Genomic DNA, 20,884 nt, shown 5'->3' with positions numbered 1-20,884 from the left:
CCTGTAAGTCAGTTTGAAGAATAATTACTCAAAACCAAAGAAATAAATAATTTCAATTTCTTTAAAAAAAGTTTACCCCAAATCAAAATATCAAACTACATGTTATAAGTTAACAATATACATTGTTTAATAACTACATGTCTAGTCACTACTACAGTTACTAGCATGTTCTTCGTTTTGTCTATATTTATGATTAATATACATGAGTACATTACTGTCTATCACTGTCTATCACTTAAAATTAATCTAGACTGCAATTTGCCTTTTTTTTTTGCAGATTGAATACTGTTCCTGCATCACTTTTATTACACATCCCACGCACTGGTTGCTTTTTGGTGGCCTGCTACATTATATAAAGTCACAATGTTACCATGGCTAAGATTTCTAAGCAATTGTTGCGAACTTGCCTCAAAAACAAAGGATCATATATATATATATATATATATATATATATATATATATATATATATATATATATATATATATATATATATATACCAGACTTACATAATATATATATGCATATATATATTATATATATATATATATATATATATATATATATATATATACAGCATGGAAAATAAGAAATCAAAGGCGAGCAGTCAAACTGACCAGCTAATACATAAAATTGACAGTCAATTGTTTTTTTTAGGCGGTCAAAATCTTAATTTTTTTTTTTGGTTTAAATTTTCATCGAAGTAATTATTCTGCATGACGAAACTTTGTAAATAAAAAAATAACTTGATACTTTAAAATGAACGAACTCGTATTCCTTTTTTATTTGTATTCTATTTTTTTTAAAAATAAAAAATAAACATTTTTATATTATATCAAAATAATTTAAACTGAATACTTAATCAAGTATCGTTTTATGTAATACTACTATAATAAATGCTTAAGTTACAAAAAACAAAGTTTTATGTAACTTAAAAACGTTGTTTTAAAGATACGTTTCATCTGATTCATTATCCAAAATTTCATCGAAAGAACTCGTCTGATGACGATCCTTAATCAAATAATGTTTTTATAGTTTGTTTTTTTTGCTTTTTTTAAATAATTTTTTCGATTTTTGTGTGTAGGCCTTCGCAACATATCTTCGGCCCATAATTCAATGACAGGATTCACATCAAACTCTTCACTATTTTTTTCATCAGTGCACACCCGAATTAAATTATTTAGCCGTTTTTCAGTGAAGCGATTTTTTTGTGTCAGTTTTAATTCTATTCACAAGAGAAAAAAGACGCTCAACCTTTCCATTCAAAACAGGCAAAACGAACAATAATTTAACAAGAAGTAGAACTGGACACTGGACTGAAAAAATTTAATACCATATTTTACGGTACTCAGTTTTATCTGATGCCAATTATTTGACAGTGTAATCAACTAAGTTATGCCAAGCATCTAACATATTATTTACACTCCCAGTGAAGCCAGCATAACGTAACGGCATATTATAAAAGTCATACAATTTTTCAATTTTATCATCAGCAAATGAATTATTGGTGTTATTTTGAAACCAGCCACCAGTGTTTAGGATAAACATTCCATACATGTCAGGAGCTGTAAATTGTGCTTCCAAACTTTCTTCTATGGATTCGGCAATTAACGCTACAATCATTGATTTCGAATTCTTAACTAAAGTTAGTGCGTTTGTAAAGTCATGAAGCTCAACATCCTGGAATGAATACTTTTCAGTGTTGTTTGTTACTTTTGCAAGGAAACGTTTGACTGTTGGTAAATCATTAAATTCTTTTTTTTTCAAGCAACTTAACTGGTTTTTAGTTTGTTCAATAAATCCAGATGATGCTAAGGAATCAATTTCGTTGCTTTGAAAAGATAAAGATAATAACTTTGCTGACGATAAAACTTCAATGTATAATGCTATATAAAAAGTTATTCGTCCATGATTCCACTTCTGATGATACCCTTTAAACTTTGCTCTTTCTGCTTGAGTAAAACTAAAATCTGCAATCATGTTTTCGAGATGTTTCATATATACTCCATATTTGGCTAAGATCATCTCAAGTGCTTGAATTTTATGTGGAATCCATCGTGTTCCTATTTATTATTGCACAAGTACTTTATTTTATAAAAAGTTTTTATTGCTCAAAACACTGTTTTATAAAGAACTTTTGTTGTATAAAAAAACGAGCATGTAATAAAGTATATTATTTTATAAAGTATTTTTTATAGATAAAATTGAAAAAAAAAATCCAATATACCTGATGCTTTTTTGGGGCGAATACCTGCAATGTCAAATGAATTACCCTCTTCAAGGATAGCAACAAGCTTTCCTAACTGTCGTAACTTTTTTAGGGATTTTTTATAAAAGTTATGCATTTTCAAAATGATGTTATTGACATCATTAAACACTGTTATTTTTGCAAATTTATCTTTTAACGCTAACTCAAGGCGATGTGCAACACACCAACCAAAAGTTATCCATGGAATTTCCAAGTAATACATTTACACTTGTCCTACTTTCTCTATTTACAGCTGCGCCATCAGCACCAAAACCAACTAATTTAGTTTTAAAATTTTTGATACCTTCTGATTCAAGGGTTTGACTGATTTTATTGATAACTCCTTCAGATGTTCCATACTCAAGATCAGAAATAGAAAGAAAAGAACACTCAATGCATATATTGGTCTTTCCTATTGGAGAAGGATCGAAACTGATAATAAATATAGCTTCTTTTTCAATTACAGATACATCTATTGATGCATCAATTAAAATACTGAAGTAATTTTGCGTTTTTAATTTATTTCTGAGAATATTTGACAAACTCAATTCAATGTAATTAATAAAAGTTCCACAAGTTATTTTATTTCTATATGCTTGGCCAAACTCTACACCATGATTTTCTTCCAAACGTAGTATTTTAGGGTATACGCTAAGCGGAAGCTCTTTTTTGGCAATAAAGTATACTACCTCAAATTTTTTTCTTCTTAAATTTAGATCTTTCGTGGACATGGTTTTCAGGCCTGATAAGATATCAGTTTGCTGCATTTCTTTCGCAGGCTGCTTAATTTATCATTTCGTTCGCTTACATTCATTCCTTTACTTTTCATTGCTAATTTGTAGGCTCTTTGATGTGGCGTATATCCTTTATAAATCTTCCCCATTCTGGCATATAGTCTTTATAAATATCGATTTGTTTAGTATACTGACGACATACAGTACATTTTAATGCTGTAACATAATTTATTTAATATCTCTAGGCTTTCATTTGCATTATATTTTGCAATAGTAGTGTTTACCCATTTTTCAGCTGTTGTTAGCTGTAATTTCCTACTATTGAGTTTTTTCTTCTTTTCACCAGGTGGTTTTAATTCCGATCCTGCTTGTGTTAAAAATGAAAGTGTTGTTTGTCTCATTTAAGTCGCCTCCATTTTAAAGTGTTGATGTTTGACGATTCTCTTACAATCTAATAATATAAAAAATGTGTAAACTCAAAATAGTTAATTTGAAATTTATTTAAAAGTAACTCATTCATTGCTATGACTTCGGAAATTGCGTGAAAAGATTACGAGAAAAATAAATGAAAAAAAAAAGGAAAAAATGTTCTTAGTTACATACAATTTGTTCTTAGTTGCATTAATTTGAAATAATGGTTAAATAAGAACTTCAATCTGTACCGAGGTTGAGAAAGAAAAATGATTGCACATTTTATTTCTCATTTGTATCATTTTATATCTTTCATTCATTTTCATTTAAAATCATTTTATAAACTGCTAATATTAATTAGTTGATAATAATGTTAATGCCTCTTGCTGACAAATGCTGAACTAATATTTAATAAAATCATGACAATGGTTTTATGAAATACTGTCAAAATTATTTATGATACTTAAAACGAAACTTTATACTACAATATATATATTTTTAAGATTTCAATAGTAGAAAAAAAAAGCAAACGCGCATTTGGTAACTTTAATTTTATCTAAATATTAAAGTTAACTTCTCAGTCACTCAGCGTCAACCGAACAAAGAGTCTTTAAAGTAGAGTCTTCGACCGCGTGGACACACAAAGCAACTCAAATGACAACTTATTCAAAACTGCTCAGAAAGAAACAATTTTCTCACCGACCATGTTGTCATGGAATGCTTAGACCCAAAATGCGGTTAACACAAAGAACCTCGACAATTTTAAATACGAACATTCTTTTTTCCGGAGTCTTAACTAATTGAAATCTAAAAAATTTATTTTCATTACAGAGGGACTTGGTGTGCGGCTCTAAGTCGATAATTTGTAAATTTTGTTGACTACGGATAAATTAAACTAAAAATTAAAAAAAAGGCATTTTTTCATTGAAAATTAAAAAATAATGATATAAAGAAAATATAAATAAAATGTAGGAGTAAAAAAATGTTCTTAGTTAATATTATATTATTATTAAAACAAAAATAAAATAAGAACTTCAATTATTTATGGAAAAGAGCAGTTATGGATTTCAATACCAGTAAAATGAAATTAGTCTCGATAAGTAAAGCAGAAAAAATTAATAGTTTACGTCATTTATAATACTCACTAACAAAGTGATTTAAAGTAGCGTACAAACGATAAAATTATTTTAGAAGCTTTTTTCAAAGGTTTACATTTTATGAAATTTTTGGATATGCATTTTCAAAGACATCCTATTAATTTGTCAAACATTTTATAACTCTTTTTTTTTCAACCTGTCAACCTTGACCAGGAAGAATCTGTTGAGAGGTCAAAATATCAATTTCAGTCATTTCGAGCGGTCAGTGACCGTTGACCGCCTGTTATTTTCCACGCTGTATATATATATATATATATAATATATATGTATGTATGTATATATATATATATATATATATATATATATATATATATATATATATATATATATATATATATATATATATATATATATATATATATATATATATATATTATGTAAGTAAAATACCATACTTACATAATATATATATTATGTAATTATGGTATTTTACTTACATAATATATATATATATATATATATATATATATATATATATATATATTATTTATATATATATATATATATATATATATATATATATAAATAGTCTTTATTGATAAAGATATTTTACCATTAAAAGGTCTTAAAAATTATTAAAGGGTCTTTATCAAACCGACTATTGCTATACTTATTCTTTATTTACTTCAATATTTTTTAGTAAAATAATTTTTTTCAGAAATATTGATAAAAATTCTGAAAAAAAAGAGCAAAAAAACTAACTTTTAAAATTTTCATAAATATATATATATATATATATATATATATATATATATATATATATATATATATATATATATATATATATGTATATATATATATATATATATATATATATATACATATATATAGTCTTTATTGATAAAGATATTTTACCATTAAAATACCATATCAATAGAAAAATACTTGTTTAAATAAAGTATTTCTAAGTATTTCATTAAAGTATATACTTTAATGAAATTGTTCTAATTTTTTATCCTTCTATTCATTGTAAAATATATATACATATGTATTTATATGTGTGACTTTGTGTGGTTATGTGTTTGTGAATGTATATAATCAGGTCCATTAATCATCAGCAAAAAAACTAACATGCGCACCTTTTCCACATATGTAGAGCTTATAAGAGATTTATAATTAGGTTTATTTTTATCCCAACAAATATCATCGATATCTCTATCAAATGCATATCATCAATATCATCAATATGCTCAGTGGCTTAGTGCACTGTCATCAGTGTTGTTTCAAGGAGTTCAAGACCTTCCCTTAGCATAATAAATTTTTTCAATCTTGCCTATATTTTTATAGCAAAAAAAATATATATAGCAAAAAAGACTTCTAATTGTTTAGATAAGATTTTAAAGTTTTTTCATATTATACATATATTATACATGATTGTACTATATACCGCCTACAAACTCAACATATGCTAAAGTCGCATACATTTACAGACATCTGTACGTAACGATATACAAATAGCGGAACTAAGAAGATAACGTAATTTTAGCAATCAGAAATTATCAAGAGAGAGGCAAATCGATAATCAAAGTTTCAAATTTTCCACTCAGATGAGACAATATGTTTTGTATTTTTTTCAATCTTAGCAATGTTATTAAATACAATAACATAAATACAAAAATTCAAAACAAAACAGCTTGAACAAATAGACTTTCTTAAAAAAGTTTTCTTATATTCCAAATGATCCTGTATAAAACATTATATAAGTGGATTTTTCACATTTGCATATAGCATATGTGTTTATATATTGTGTTTATATATAAGCACAACTTTATTCCTATGCAATAAAAGTGCGCTTATTTAGAGAAGCCGCTTGAAAAGTGTTGATTAATTACAATCAATATAAGAGTTTATAAAATGGTTTGCTTTCAATTACATGCATAAATTCGATAGATCAGTGATTTAATGTGCTCTCACCGGTGTTGTTTTGCGGATTGTTCAAATCTGCCCCTCAACACAATATATTTTTAATTTTTTTAATTTGAACGTATATATTTATAGCAAAAAAATAAATATAGCAAGAAAGACATGTTTTTAGAAATTTCAGACTTTTTTAAAAATTCTCTCCTTTTCGTTTGCTGGTTCACTTTCTAATGCTAACAGGACATTTTTTTGAAGAACCCAGAAACATGCACTGAACCTTTCATTTGTGAATGATAATCTTATGTGCAAATTAATGAATGCTAAATATTGTGTTGATTTGTGGACTTTGTCTCCTCCAGTCATGGAAATTTTTAGTTATAAAAAAAAGAAATTTAAGTTTTAATTTTATTAAAAGTTTAGTTTCTATTTTGCCATAAAATAATGACTTTTGCAAAAAAATTGATTCAGAACTATTTGTAACTGAAATTTTAAAAAACAGTGGAGTTTTGGCCGATGTATCTTAAGTTGGTGAAGACGGTGCTCCACCTGTTTCTGGGAAAACTGTTATTTACCCAAGAGGTCATCCTCTAAAAATTATATCGAGTAAGTCAGCTAACATAGGTCCTATGGTTTATCCACTTTTTTTCCCAAGAGTAATGCTGGTTGGCATAATCAATTAGTCCACAACCCTGAACATGCAACACTGGTTAGAAATCATGTTACATTATCTCAGTTTTACAAATATATACTTTCAGTAAGACAAATCTTTTGTTCAATATTTTATGGCACAAAACTATTTAGGCAATATGCTGTTGATGCATGTGTCAAAACTGAAGGGCAGCATCTTACTTTTATCAGAAATAACCAAAACAAACTAAGAAGCAAGCAACATGAATCCTTACATGAACATGTAAACAACCTTGAAAACAAACATGTTAGACCAGGGTGTGTTGTAGTTTTGCCATCAACTTATACAAGAAGCCCTAGAGCTTTAAAACAAAACATTGAAGATGCTCTGGCTTTAATTAAAATGTATGGTAAACCAGATCATTTTATTAGCTTTACCTGCAACCTCAAATGGAGTGAGATTACTAAAAATTTATATCCAAGACAGACTGCAAATGATAGACTTAGTTACTCGAGTATTTAAATTCAAATTAAATAATGACGAATTGGGGAAAGATGTAACTCATGCTCAGGTTATTGAATTTCAAAAGTGTGGTTTGCCACATGTTCATATTTTACTTCATTTTGCAAATAATGATAAGCTGGGTTATGCAAATTTGTTCTCTTCAAATTAATTATATTGTTGCAGAGGTTATGACAGGTGTTTCTTTGGTAAACAGGTCTTTCTTCCTCAAAATAAATTGGCTCCATCAGATTCTAATTTACCTTTTGTTCTGAAACTTTGTCAGTTTCCTCTCAGATTGGTTTATTCAAAGACAATTAATAAAATTCAAGGTCAAATATTTGATAGAGTTGGTGTATATCTAAAAAAAAATTTGTTTCTCTAATGGGCAACTATATGTTGCATGTTCAAGAACTAGTGCGTTTTATAGTTTGTTTTTCAAAATTGATAAACATCTCATTCAAGGTATGGGTAAAAATATTACAAAAGTAGTGATAGATTTTCTAATGTTCTTAATTTATAGTCTTTAAATTTTTCATTTCAAAAAAATTCATCATTGGCAATCACAAGTTGTATGTTATGACTTATGACTTTAGTAATATCTAGATTGTAATTTTTATTTATTTAAAATTTTTTTTGCAAAATTGCATAAACCATCTAACCAAAAATTTCATATAAAATTCTAAAAGTTGGAAAAACATATTTTTTGAATGATTTAATAAATGTTATACAAAAATGTTTTATTTAAAAATTTACTTAATTTATAAACGATTATTGTTTTACTATTAAACACCACATTTTTTATAAAAAAATTAAAAAAAAACATTTTTTTTTTACTGTCTGCTGTTATAACTGATTGTTAAATAATTATTAGTGTTATAATCAATAGCCAACCGTGTACAGCTGTTAAACTAGCCAAGCAAGTGTTGCAACTTGCAGAGTGTGTAGAGCTAAACTATTACTAGCCAGCTTTTTTTTACAACTAAAATTCTATTTAAAAAAAAAGTAATATGGTGTAGAGAAAGATTGCCACCCTTGCCAGCCAAGCGGCGTACTTAGCAGAGGTGTGACAGCAGGTGGATAGCAAAACTGTTGTATATCTAGGTTTTGTTGTCTAGCTTTTCATAATTATATAGAAAACACATGTATGTTAATATTTAGTGAAATGTATGGTAATTGTACAAATATGTTATGCTATTTGCTATTGCTATGCGAAATTGTCGTGATGTACTTTGTTCTAATGTTTTGTGTTGATAGATAGCTTGGCTTACCTGAAAATGATTATAGTTAGTTTCATTAATCTACCTAATTGCTTCTAAATATTAAAATTGCTTCTAATCTAAATATTAAAAGCTAAGATAACATTTGATATTACTATAATCCAATGCTTAAATCTCAAATGCTTTTATTTTATTTTAAAGTGTTATTAATAATTTTGATCTTTGAATGAGATTATAGTTGGTCTTCATTAAAGAAATTGATTTCAAATTTGATCTCGTTGCCAAAACGTTTTCATAATAAAGTAATCTTTTTAAATCTATTTTATTTGAGATGATATAATTTTTTTTAATTAATAATTTACCACTTCTATGGAGTTACATAATTTTTTTAATACATGTTAAATTACTGTCACTATCAGTAATAAATATGTTTAACTATTATAATATGCTTTTCTTTATAATAGGCTGTGCTAGGCCTCAGTCCCATAGATGGCTGCTGTTATAACTGATTTTGAAAACAGATACAACCTGATCATTACAAAAATTGTGCTGTCTTCAAAGTTAATTGTTTTCGAAGAAAATTGACAAATATTGTGCTTTATTTGTATGTTGTTTTTGTTTTACTAAATATTTAACTATATATCATTTATATATTTTTAAACGAACTTGTTTTAAAGATGTATAAATTTAAGACTTTTTTTTTTTAACACAAGTTTAATTATATATTTTTTGAGATATATATTTTCTAATCTTTTCAGCCCATTACCTATACAAAAATAAAGGAAAATTTTGATTAAAACTAATAATTTTAACGTTAAATTAAAACAAAGACAAGGCAAAATATTCCAGATACTTTTTGTTAAATACTTTCTGCATGCTAAATTAATAGAGAACAATCTTTCTAATTCGAATCTCCTTAATTCGAATTAGAGACCTACAAAGGTCTTACCATAAAACACTTTTAGATTGGCATTTAGGTCGACATTGCTAAATGCCAACCTTAACTCTGAGGATTGTATATATAAGTCAAAAGGAGCTTGTAAACCAAAGATGGTAACCCTAGTGTTACTATTAATTACTCAGTGCTGATCTGTAAAACAGGTTAGCACCAGAAAAATCTAATGATAGACTAAAAGTAACAACAGATAAACTATTTGATGCTGATTTAATGTTGCATAGACCTTTTGTATTTTCTATATATAGAATGATCATCTGGAATAAGCCAAGAATATAAACTAATGGTGAAAGAAAGTCGTCATATATTTCATATCAAAGACATGTATTAATTGTATCACAAATCTTCAACTTGCTAATACAATTTAAGAACTCTTTAAATTACGTATATATAGGCTTAAAAACAATAACACAATTGTAATTATTAGAGCATCTCTTTTAGCAACAATAGCTGATGCAGATTCTGTTTGTATAGGAATTGATGACATGAAACATTTTTTGGTAAGCAGAGTCTGCAATGATCCAGGTTTTAATGTTGTTGTTTTTTTGTAATTATGAAGTATCATTTCTGGAAGATAATGCTTTTCGCAAATAAACAGAAGCTTATTTTCTATTTGAATCTTCAAACTTAAATCTGCAACATAATCTTTAAGAATACTGGTGGAGAGATGTAATAAATTAGGGGAGATGAAAAAGGATGGGGGGGGGGACAAAAGGTTGTATTAATAAACTGGAGGGTAGGAATTTTTATTTTTATTTCTAAGTGATTTTATATTTTATATTTTTAATATCTAAAGCAGTCTCAAAAAATAGAAAATAATAACTGAGATTTTTTTATATAGTTTTGAGATTCAGCTTTTTTAGTTTCAGCTTTTTTTGCACACAGAACAGAAATAAAGACCAAAACCATTTTATAAAATGGCCAATTTTTGTTGGTTCATGGTAAAGTTTAAACAGTTACATCTTTAAAACCATATGGAATTAGATGATGATATTTTTGGGATGTTCATAACTAATTAAAATATTTGAGTAGTGTAAAAATTAGCAAAATCTGAAACTAAGGGTTGTACGATTTGGATGTTTTCACATGGATTCCATGTGAAAACATCCAAATCGTATATCAGCCCATATGCAACTTATTTTTCAAGATCACATCAAGCTGTAAAGATATTTGGGTTCAAATCTTTAGCATTTGGGATAAAATCCCTAATATTGTCAAAAAGTATGGCAACCTGGGTCTCAAAAGAAGCGTATTTTTATATAGATTTTAGGAAACAAAAACGTTTTTACTTAAAATTTATTAACAAAAAATGGTGTTTGTCATTGTGAAAAAATGCTCAAGACTCTCTAAAGACTTTTAACAAAATGTTTTTTAGCAATAATGTAAAAAGTATTCATTTTTATCAAAAACGAAAATGATTTTTAAAATTGTAATGAATATGCTTATTTTAACACCCAGGTTGACATACTTTTGAATAACTTTTTTTGACAATATTAGGGATAGTATTAGTTGTTCAGCAATGGAAAAAAATTTATTTAAACGCGGAAAAACGGAAAAAAATTTATTTAAATGCGATTTATTTTAAATATATTTACCTGCGGCATGCAATACTTCATGAACAATAATTGATGGGTGCACACAGTTTTGGCCTAATGATATCCCTGTTTCTTTCTGTGACCAATATTTTCGACCAATTCCAGAATAACATCTGAAAATTTATTAATAGATTAAACCCATATTTATTCCCAGTAATAAATCTAAGTTATTAAATATTGGCAAAAACTAAAACTGATATTTTTGATATTTAGGATTATGAATAATAATCATACACCTCATTATATTAAGTGACAACTATATTCATCAAATATGGTTATCAGTTATACAGCTGTCATCAAATATAATTATAGATAACATACATTTCAATAAAATAACATAAATGTAAATAAAAATAACATAAAAGTAGTAGAAAAAAACGATATAGTTGTAGACAAAACATTTAAAATTTAGGATGTACAATACAACTAAAAAACTAATTAAAGCCAAAAAAACAGTGTATTTTTTTAATAAACCAATCTTCTACTGCTTTTGATTTCTAATTAAAGCACAATTAATAAATTCAAATGAAAAAATATTGAGTTTTAAGTAAGATTAAAGCCACATTTTTTTCAAAAAAACCTTTAAATTAAAATAAAACAGGAAAATGATTCATCATGTAAGTGCACACTTTCCAATACTGCATTATATTTTAATATTTCATTTTTGAAGATATTTTGGATATTTCACCATTAGTCACTTAAACTTTTACTATAAAATACTTACCCTTGTCCTCGAAAAAATTGAATCCAATTAGTATCAGTAGATTTCTTTTCAGGAAAACTTAAACATGTCACATCTGAAATTTTTTTTAATGAAGCAAGTATAGTGGCAGTTGAATCTAAGATAAGTATTAAAACTCATTAAAAATACATTTTACAAATACATAAAAACATATACATATAAAAAATATATCATTAATTCATTAGAAATTCATTAGAAACTATGTTAAGTGCAAAACTATAAAGTCAATGTCAAAAATAGATGAACTTTACTTTCAGATGCTTAATAAAAGGTGGGACACAAATAAAATAATGGAAGGTCTTAATAACCTGATGGGTAGAAATTCTTGGTTTTAACAGCGAGTTAATACTTTTTAATTTTTAAGGCCTGTTTACACTGAATGTTTTTAAATTCTAGATACAGCATTACACCAGCGTAATGTTATTATCTAATACATAAAAATATTAACAAAAATATTATATCGTACGTGTGGTAGAGCAGGAAGTGTAACTTTGTTAATAAATTTTAAATCAAACTTTTAAATCTGGAAAATTTTAGTTCAAGATAAAGTATAAAAAAATTTAGTTATTATTTAATTAAAATAACTTTTGCATAACATTTCTGGCAATATTGTTCTATAGCACAATTTTATGAAAAAATTTTTATTCAACTAAATTTTTTCCATATTTAAAAAAAGATCAAATTTATAAATACTTAATTTTTAAATGTATTTAATAATTACTAATAGTAATGTAAATAAACTTCAGTTTATAAATTTTAATATATTTATTAACCATTTATAACTTTTTTCAATTTATTAAATTACCTCACTTTTACACAATAATAATTCTAGGGTATCTTAAACAAAGATACCCCAGAAACATCAATAATTTATGTTTATGGGGTAGCATGGTTAAACTTAAACTAACCCTGCGCTCTCCTATGTAAAACTTAACCCTGCGGTCTCCTATGTAAAAACCGGGAATGATCAAATTATAACAAAAACAATAAAAAAAGTAATAGTGAATAAAAACAAGTATTAGTATATAGTAATATAGTAATAAAAAGTGAATACAGTAATACTTAGGGTGACAATGGTCATCCTAAGTATTACTGTATTCACTTTACTTTTAGTCTGAGTCATATTATATTCCTTTGATATTTACTTATAGTATTACTTATACTATTAGTATAAGTATTACTATAAGTAAATATCAAAAGCATATAATATAATTCAGTCTAAAAGTTATAATTTTAATCTTATTGTATGCCTTTGACTAAAGCTTAGTTATCATCATTGTACCATTCTTCAATGAATTTTATTTATCAATGGAACAAAAAGATTGTAACACAGATTGTTGGCAAGCAAAACAGATTGAAACATTTGGTACAGTACACTTATAGTTTTGTTTACTTGATATGTTTTATTTTTAAGGATGTGGCAATATATGGCAAACCATAAATCAAATATGCTTCTAAAACCGCTTCTCTCTCATACATATTTTTCAATTAGCAATAAGTATATATACACTATTATTTTTTGTATATATATGTGAATGGATGATTTATTATTTCTATTTTATTTTTAGAATTTTTTGAATGTGCTTAAAACTACTTTTATTAATTTTCATTGTTAATTTGTTAAAGAGTGAACGTTTTGTAAAGTTAGTTTAAATCTACTTTTATTTTACTGTTCTTTTTTTTTGTTGTTTTTTGGTTTTTTTGCTTTTTTTATATTTAGCAATTAGTTACAAATAATTTCTTTTTTTTAGTATCACAGACAGATCAATTGAGCCATGATAATGTGACCCTAAAAATAATGGAAAAAGCTATTTATCTAAGCGTAGATGTTGTCTTATCTAAACAAGCATAGATTGAAAATGAGTTAAATGTGTTAAACATCAAATATAAAAAAGACTGCTTGACCAACAATAATATGCAAAATCTAAATGGTTGAATAATTCTACTTTATTATTGTTAATAAACATGTTCAAAAAAATGTAAGACAAGATGATATATAATGAAAAATGAATACAAATAATCAAGAAATAATTACAAAACAAATATGGAATTTATTCAATAAGGTAGTGGTGGTGCTATTTATGGAGCATTGTTATCTGGCAAAAAGTTAAAATAAAGTAAAAAACATGTAATTATATAATATAAAAAAAAATATTAAAAAAATTAAATTTTGGTGAAAAATACAAAATATTTTTAATGGAAAAGACAACTTTTATCAGTGTAAACATTTAAAATATTTCTCAACTGACCATTAATCGAAGACCAATCTTTTGTTATAACTTTTTTTATTGCAAAAAGTAGCAAAATATTTATGATGCATGGCTATTTACATACATTTAGCATGAGATTAACATAGTCAAATGTTTGAAGGATATTGGAGGGGATCGTTTATCTGATACCTAATTAGTACAGGTTTAGTTTCACTAAATAGTACAGGTTAGTAGCAAAAAAAATATCGAAAACTGTCTGTTTTCGATGCATAAAAACTAATGATTACACTTACATTAAATTGTTTTTAAGCCTGAGCAAAAAAAACATTGTTAATTAAAATAATATATTTTGAACTGAAAGTCAATAAAGTTGATTTAAAACAATAGTAGCGTACGCGTAAGCGTAATAGCGTTTTGGAACACATGTCAAATTAACGTGTAAATAACCGCATAAAATTACGCTTAAATTAATATTTGATATTTTTTTAACTAGACATTTCCTCTAATGAACATGTCTTCACCATTATGACAAATTTATTACAAATATAATGTAATATAATTGTTTTAAATATATACAATTTTTTGTTTGTTTCATTCATACAGCACTTGTATATACAGTGTACTTATAAAAAAATATTTATATTTGAGTTTTTCGTTCAGTGCAACCCAACCCTTAACCAGACCTTCCTGTTTAGCTCATTCCATATAATTAATTTTAGTACGAGTTTGTTTTTTTTTACAAACCAATATAGATATGTGTTTATATTGGTTTGTAAAATATATTATAGTGTGCAAACATAAATTTTTTCAAACGAAAATGAATTTTTATAATTTTTTTTTTAACTTTTACTTTGGTACTTCTATTTAAAAGCAAATAGAAGTACCAAAGCAATGCATGGTTAAAAATTAGAAATATGCATGGTACTACTTTTCAGTAATTTTTTTAAAAAGTATAGTAAAATTGTTGCCGATACATCTGTAACTAAGAAATTTTCTAAAACCTCGTAAATCTTAGCATGGAAGTATAAAACAGATGGAAGTTCATCAAGCCGCAAACATCAAAGCAATTTCAAGTCGAGTCGAGTCAGGAGTGAGCTTGAAACCGACAATAAAAAAAAAGTTTCACTGGATAAAAAACAACAAAATTCACTGAAACGATTTTTATTAAAACAATAAAAAAAGAATTTTTCTAAGTTTTCTACAAGTAGTATTCTACATAATTTATAAGTATTCTACATTTTTAATCATTAGCAACTGTAATTATTCGATGAAAAGTTTATTAAAACTCGGTAATTAATTAGAACCACTTTATTTTAAAAGCATGTAAAAAAAGCATGCAACTAAAACAATTTTTAAAAAATCAAAAAAAATGTTTTCTAAATTACTAAAGCTTTAAGTTTCATCAGCTGTATATCATAACTCTATTCATTCCTGTAATACTCCATTCATTTAATATAAAGTTTGTAAAAAAAGTTGTTTGTCGTTTTGTTGCGACATTTTTAATGTTTATAATTGACTATTAATGGCAAACCGTCAAAATACAACATTTTTAAATTATCATAAACGTACCTATTTATTACCTAATTACTAATATTTACCTAATTATTATAAACGTACCGAAATTTCGGTTTCGGTTGAAAGCAAAGTTTCGGCCGAAACCGAAATTTTCCGATCACTAGCGTCAACGTAAGATTAAGCGATTAAGTACAGTCTTGATGTCGTTTTCTTTTTGTTTACGAAACAAAAGGTTACAAGCACAATCCTCAATGCAGTTGAACTTCCATCTGTTTTATACTTCCATGATCTTAGCAAGTGGGAGAAAATTTATCAAAAATAACCGCCATGTATCAACATGTGGTCCAAAGGTTAAGTGACTGTAGATGCGAGTACCAAAGAGTTTTACAGTAGTTAGTAGTACAGGTTGGATTTGCCAGGTACCTATATGCAGGTCAGTATTTTCAGACAGTTTGGTTCTATGGGATTTGATAGGGTTGGTAGTAAGACCATGTTTGTCGCAGAATATCTTTATATTCTCATACGCATTAATAAGCTTATCTGACACTATTTGAAAAGTTTTAGCTTTAGCAGATAGAGTAATATCATCAGCAAATTGAAACAGTCACTGAGGCCACTGCCTTGTGGAAAACTAAGAGTAATTTTTTTCCAAGGGGTGGTACAAAGTTTCTCAACCACTCTTTGCTCTCTTTCAGATAAATAACTTTGAGACCAGAGGAGAGTGTTCATATTGCACCCAATGGCTTCCAATTTCCAAGAAGAAGGTTGTGAGAATCAAAGGCCTTAGAAAAAAAGACTAGCAGAGTCCCTACAATATTACCATTATCCAGTGATGTTTTCCATGATTCAGTTGCTGCTATGAGTGCTGCTTCACAATCTGAGTGTTTACAAAAGCCATATTGTTGATTGGGAATTATTTAAATATAAAATTGATATAGGACGATAATTAGATGGATCATCACGCGGGCCTTTATTTTTCTATAAAGGGATAATGTTCGATTTTTCCCACATCTTTGGGGAAATTTTATTATTTAGACTAGAGTTATATATTTTATTTATGTTCATGGCTATAGCCTGGGATGTGATCTTTAAAAGAAATCTAGACAGTTTGTCGAACCCATTAGAAGTATTAATTTTAATTTTATTTAACAAGTTTGCGGTTTGTTCAGCAGTTATTTCTGAAAGTTTGAAGCTATTATAATTGGAACTACTGTAGATATGAATGTTGTAACACTTCTAATGAAACTCCAAATAAAGCTAATACTTCTAATGAAACTTCAGTTTTTCTTACTGTCATTCGATGCCAGGGCAGCAGCTCTAAAGTTTTTTCCGCTATTCTGAGTCTACTTTTAACTTTTACTTTAGCTTCTTTTAACTTTATGCTTAGGGTTTCTGAAATTTGAGATTTAGGCATTTTTAGGTCTTTTTATAGTAATTATTTTAAAGTGTCATTTATTTAAAAGATCACCGGGATTGTGATTGATTGCTATTATTTAAAACAATCGAAGCAGCTTGATTTTGTAGTGTAGTTATGTCAATATTCTTTAAGGATCTCCATTTAACTGGTTGAAGAATAAAAGAACTATTTCTGGCAGATGAATCATTAAACGAACCGGAAAATAATCGCTGGTTGCATTAGTTAACCCAGAGTATAATATCAATGATATCAAGACAAGTAGAAGAGTGAGGCAAAAATCTGGTTGCAAAGATATCAATAACTCTTGTGCCAGCTAAGACAAAACAATTTAACAGAGATTTACCTGGGTAACGATTGGGTTTGATGAGGTCGGAGTTCAAATCACCGATAATTATTAGTTGGTATTTCTTAGATAGTGCTTTAGAAATAACTTCGTTGAATAAGTCAAACCAAGCAAGCTTAGCATTAGAAGGACGATAAGCACCAAGAATTAATATGTGAGATTTTAGAATTTTAGGATCAAGCTTGGAAATAGTTATTTCTTTTTTAATATAGGTTAAAACTCCTCTGCCATGCGAGGATCTTTTAGAGTGATTTCGAACGTAATTATTTATAGAAGTTGAACTAAATGTAATACGTTCATCAATTTTAGTTTCGGTTTATGTAATTATATCCTTTTTCAAAGTTTGCTCCTTGATTTTATGTCAACTGGACCGAAGATCATTAATATTCCAGGTAAAAAATTAGATAAGATTTTTTTACTAACTTTCAAAATTTCAAAAAGTATAGGAATATTGTACAATGCACGAAATGTTTTAAATAAACATTTAGTACAATTATATCACTCATTTATTCATTGTCACATAAACTATGCAAACATTGCTTGGTACAAATAAAAATAAACTTAAACCTGTTTTTTGTCAGCAGATGCATGTAGCACGTCTTACATATTTTAAAGACCGTTATACTCATGCCAAGCCTCTATTATTTGAAATGAAAGTTTTTAATATATATGAGCTTAATATTTTTAATATTCTTTGTTTAATGTTTGAATGTAAAACCAATTCATCCCCGATATCTTAAAGATAAAAAAAAAACATTTTACGCAATGATAATTTTATTAAGCAGCCCATTTTTTAAACAAATCTTTTTAAATTTTATTTTAATTATCGCAGATCATTCTTATGGAATAAAAAAGTTTTAAAAAATTTTACTGTTTTTATTTATCTAAGTAACTACTTTTCTTTTAAACGAAAGCTTAAAGAACTCATTTTTACAATCAAAGATTTTACAACATACTTAGATATCATTTAGTGATCTGCCTTTTTATCTTCTATTTAAAAATAAATTTATAAAAATTATATAGGTATCATTAACAACTGTAATCTACATATATAATAGATATAACATATCTTGTATTTATAACGGAATATTTTAACTCTCTTACTTCGTTACTTATTTTTTATCTTGTATATATCTTAAAATTTTAACACGAACATTTCTTAGCGGCACTCGACGACAAGACCATATGGTCTTCTCCGCGTCCCTACATTCTTTTATTTTTTTAATAGCGATCATTATATATATTTATTTTAAATATTATAACAAAATGCGTATTTAAATTGTAATAAAAGAAAATGTAATAAAGAAAAATATATACATATATATACATATACATATATATATATATATATATATATATATATATATATATATATATATATATATATATATATATATATATATTTATACATATAAATTTATATATATATATATATATATATATATATATATATATATATATATATATATATATATATATATATATATATATATATATATATATATGTATATATAAATTACTTTTTCATATAGTCTATTACTATATATATTTAATGTAAATTATTTACAAAATAGATCAGTATTAATATATGTAGTGTTAGCTTATTTGAAAAAATACAACATTGTGATGGAACTTAAAGTTTCATACCAATAGGCAACCATCAACCAGCAACAATCTATTCTTTAAAATACAAAATATAGAAAAAACAAAAACAAAGCATTAATTTAATTAATTAATTTGTATTCTTTAGTTCCAGTAAGGGAAGCAATAATTGTCCTTATTGAGAGATTAAAAAATGATCCTAGTTTTACATCAAAGTTTACCTTTGATGAAATAAAACACTTTTAAATATATGCCTTTTGCATTGTTTTTTTTAAATGAACACAAGATTTATGAACTAGAAGATTCTGGACCTATTGGTTTAGGACTTGGTAGTAGTTGTGGAGTGTTTTTTATAGTTTCATATTCAATACACCGTGGCAATCGAAAATGAAAATAACACGCTAAACTTTCTTGAGATAACTATTAATAACAATAAAAATGGTACGTATGATTTTAAAGTTTAGTAAAAGATAACTAACGTCTAAATCAAATCTAACTTATGCCATGATCCAAAAACTATAAACAGAGTTTTTAAATGATTTGTTGATAGGGCATTATATTTATGCTCTGATAATAATATTGAACAAGAGTTTCTAGTTAATGTTTTTTAGAAAATGGTTATAAAAAAACAAGCCTGGAAAATATTATAAAAACCATTAAAGGAAATTTACTTAATTTCAAAAAATATTATATCTATTTGGGCTAATAGATACTATTAGCCCAAAGTTAAGAAAAGTTTTCCAAAAAGCAGGTTACACACCAGTCTCCAAATCACCAAAAAGTTTACAACATATACTTACCTCAAAAAATAAACCTCCTCTTCCTATAAATTCTTATCCAGGTGTGTACAAACTTAAATGCTCCTGCAAAAAATGTTAAACGGTGAAACAAAATTAAAAACTGATACTCTAGATCACGATATTTTGCTCCATAAACTTAAACATTAAGGAATAAATAGCAGAGCTTTAAAATGGTTTTGAAGCTATTTATCAAATCGAAAACAATTTGTCTATTATAATGATATATATCAAAAAAATTTGTTGGAAACATCTTGTGGTGTTCCGCAAGGTTCTATTCTAGGGTTATATTTTTGTTCTTGATTTACGTAAATGACTTTTATAAAGCCTCAAATCTTTTAAGTTTCATGTTTGCAGATGATACAAATTTGTTTATCTTTAATAATAATATTTACCAACTCTTTTCGACTATGAATGATGAACTGCAAAAAGTATCAAACTGGTTAACAAATAAACCCTAAACATAAACAAAACAAAATTGATTCTCATTCATCCCCTCTCCAAAAAAATGTTCCTTACTCACAAATATGAAAAAATTTTATTGATCAAGTTAAAATAAAAAGAGATTTAGTAACAAAATGTTTAGTTGTTTTTCTTGACGAGAACATCACATGGAAACAACATATTTATTACATTTGCACTAAAGTGTCTAAAAGTATTGAAATCTTATACAAGGCCAGAATATATTTAAATAAAAAAAGTTTAACACAACTTTATTACTCATTTGTTCACAGTTATATAAATTTTGCAACTAGTGCTTGGGGGTAGTATGTATGGGTCTCACATACTAGAATATTTTTTATGGAAATGAGAATACTTAATGTATACGAATTAAATGTATTTAATGTTTCATTTTTATGGAAAAAAGATTTATGCACTTTAGTTTTTAAAGAATAACTTATTTTAAAACCCATAAACAAATACATCTTAAGAACTAATAGTTTTGAAACA

General features: G+C 26.4%; 1 protein-coding gene across 2 annotated transcripts in view; it reads right to left on the bottom strand.

Annotated features, from left to right (window-relative positions):
- The window catches only part of LOC136087562 (zinc metalloproteinase nas-13-like), a 72,763-nt gene that overhangs the window by 15,332 nt on the left and 36,547 nt on the right, over positions 1-20,884 (bottom strand). For both annotated transcript variants that reach the window (XM_065810677.1, XM_065810678.1), the window contains exons 5-6: positions 12,032-12,146; positions 11,308-11,420 (exon numbers count right to left, since the gene is read on the bottom strand). In XM_065810677.1, the coding sequence (XP_065666749.1) occupies positions 11,308-11,420; positions 12,032-12,146 (228 nt within the window). The remainder of the gene's footprint in view (positions 1-11,307; positions 11,421-12,031; positions 12,147-20,884) is intronic.

Source organism: Hydra vulgaris, chromosome 11, assembly GCF_038396675.1.
Source record: "Hydra vulgaris chromosome 11, alternate assembly HydraT2T_AEP".
NCBI lineage: Eukaryota > Metazoa > Cnidaria > Hydrozoa > Anthoathecata > Hydridae > Hydra > Hydra vulgaris.
This window is presented reverse-complemented; position numbering and strand designations above follow the sequence as displayed.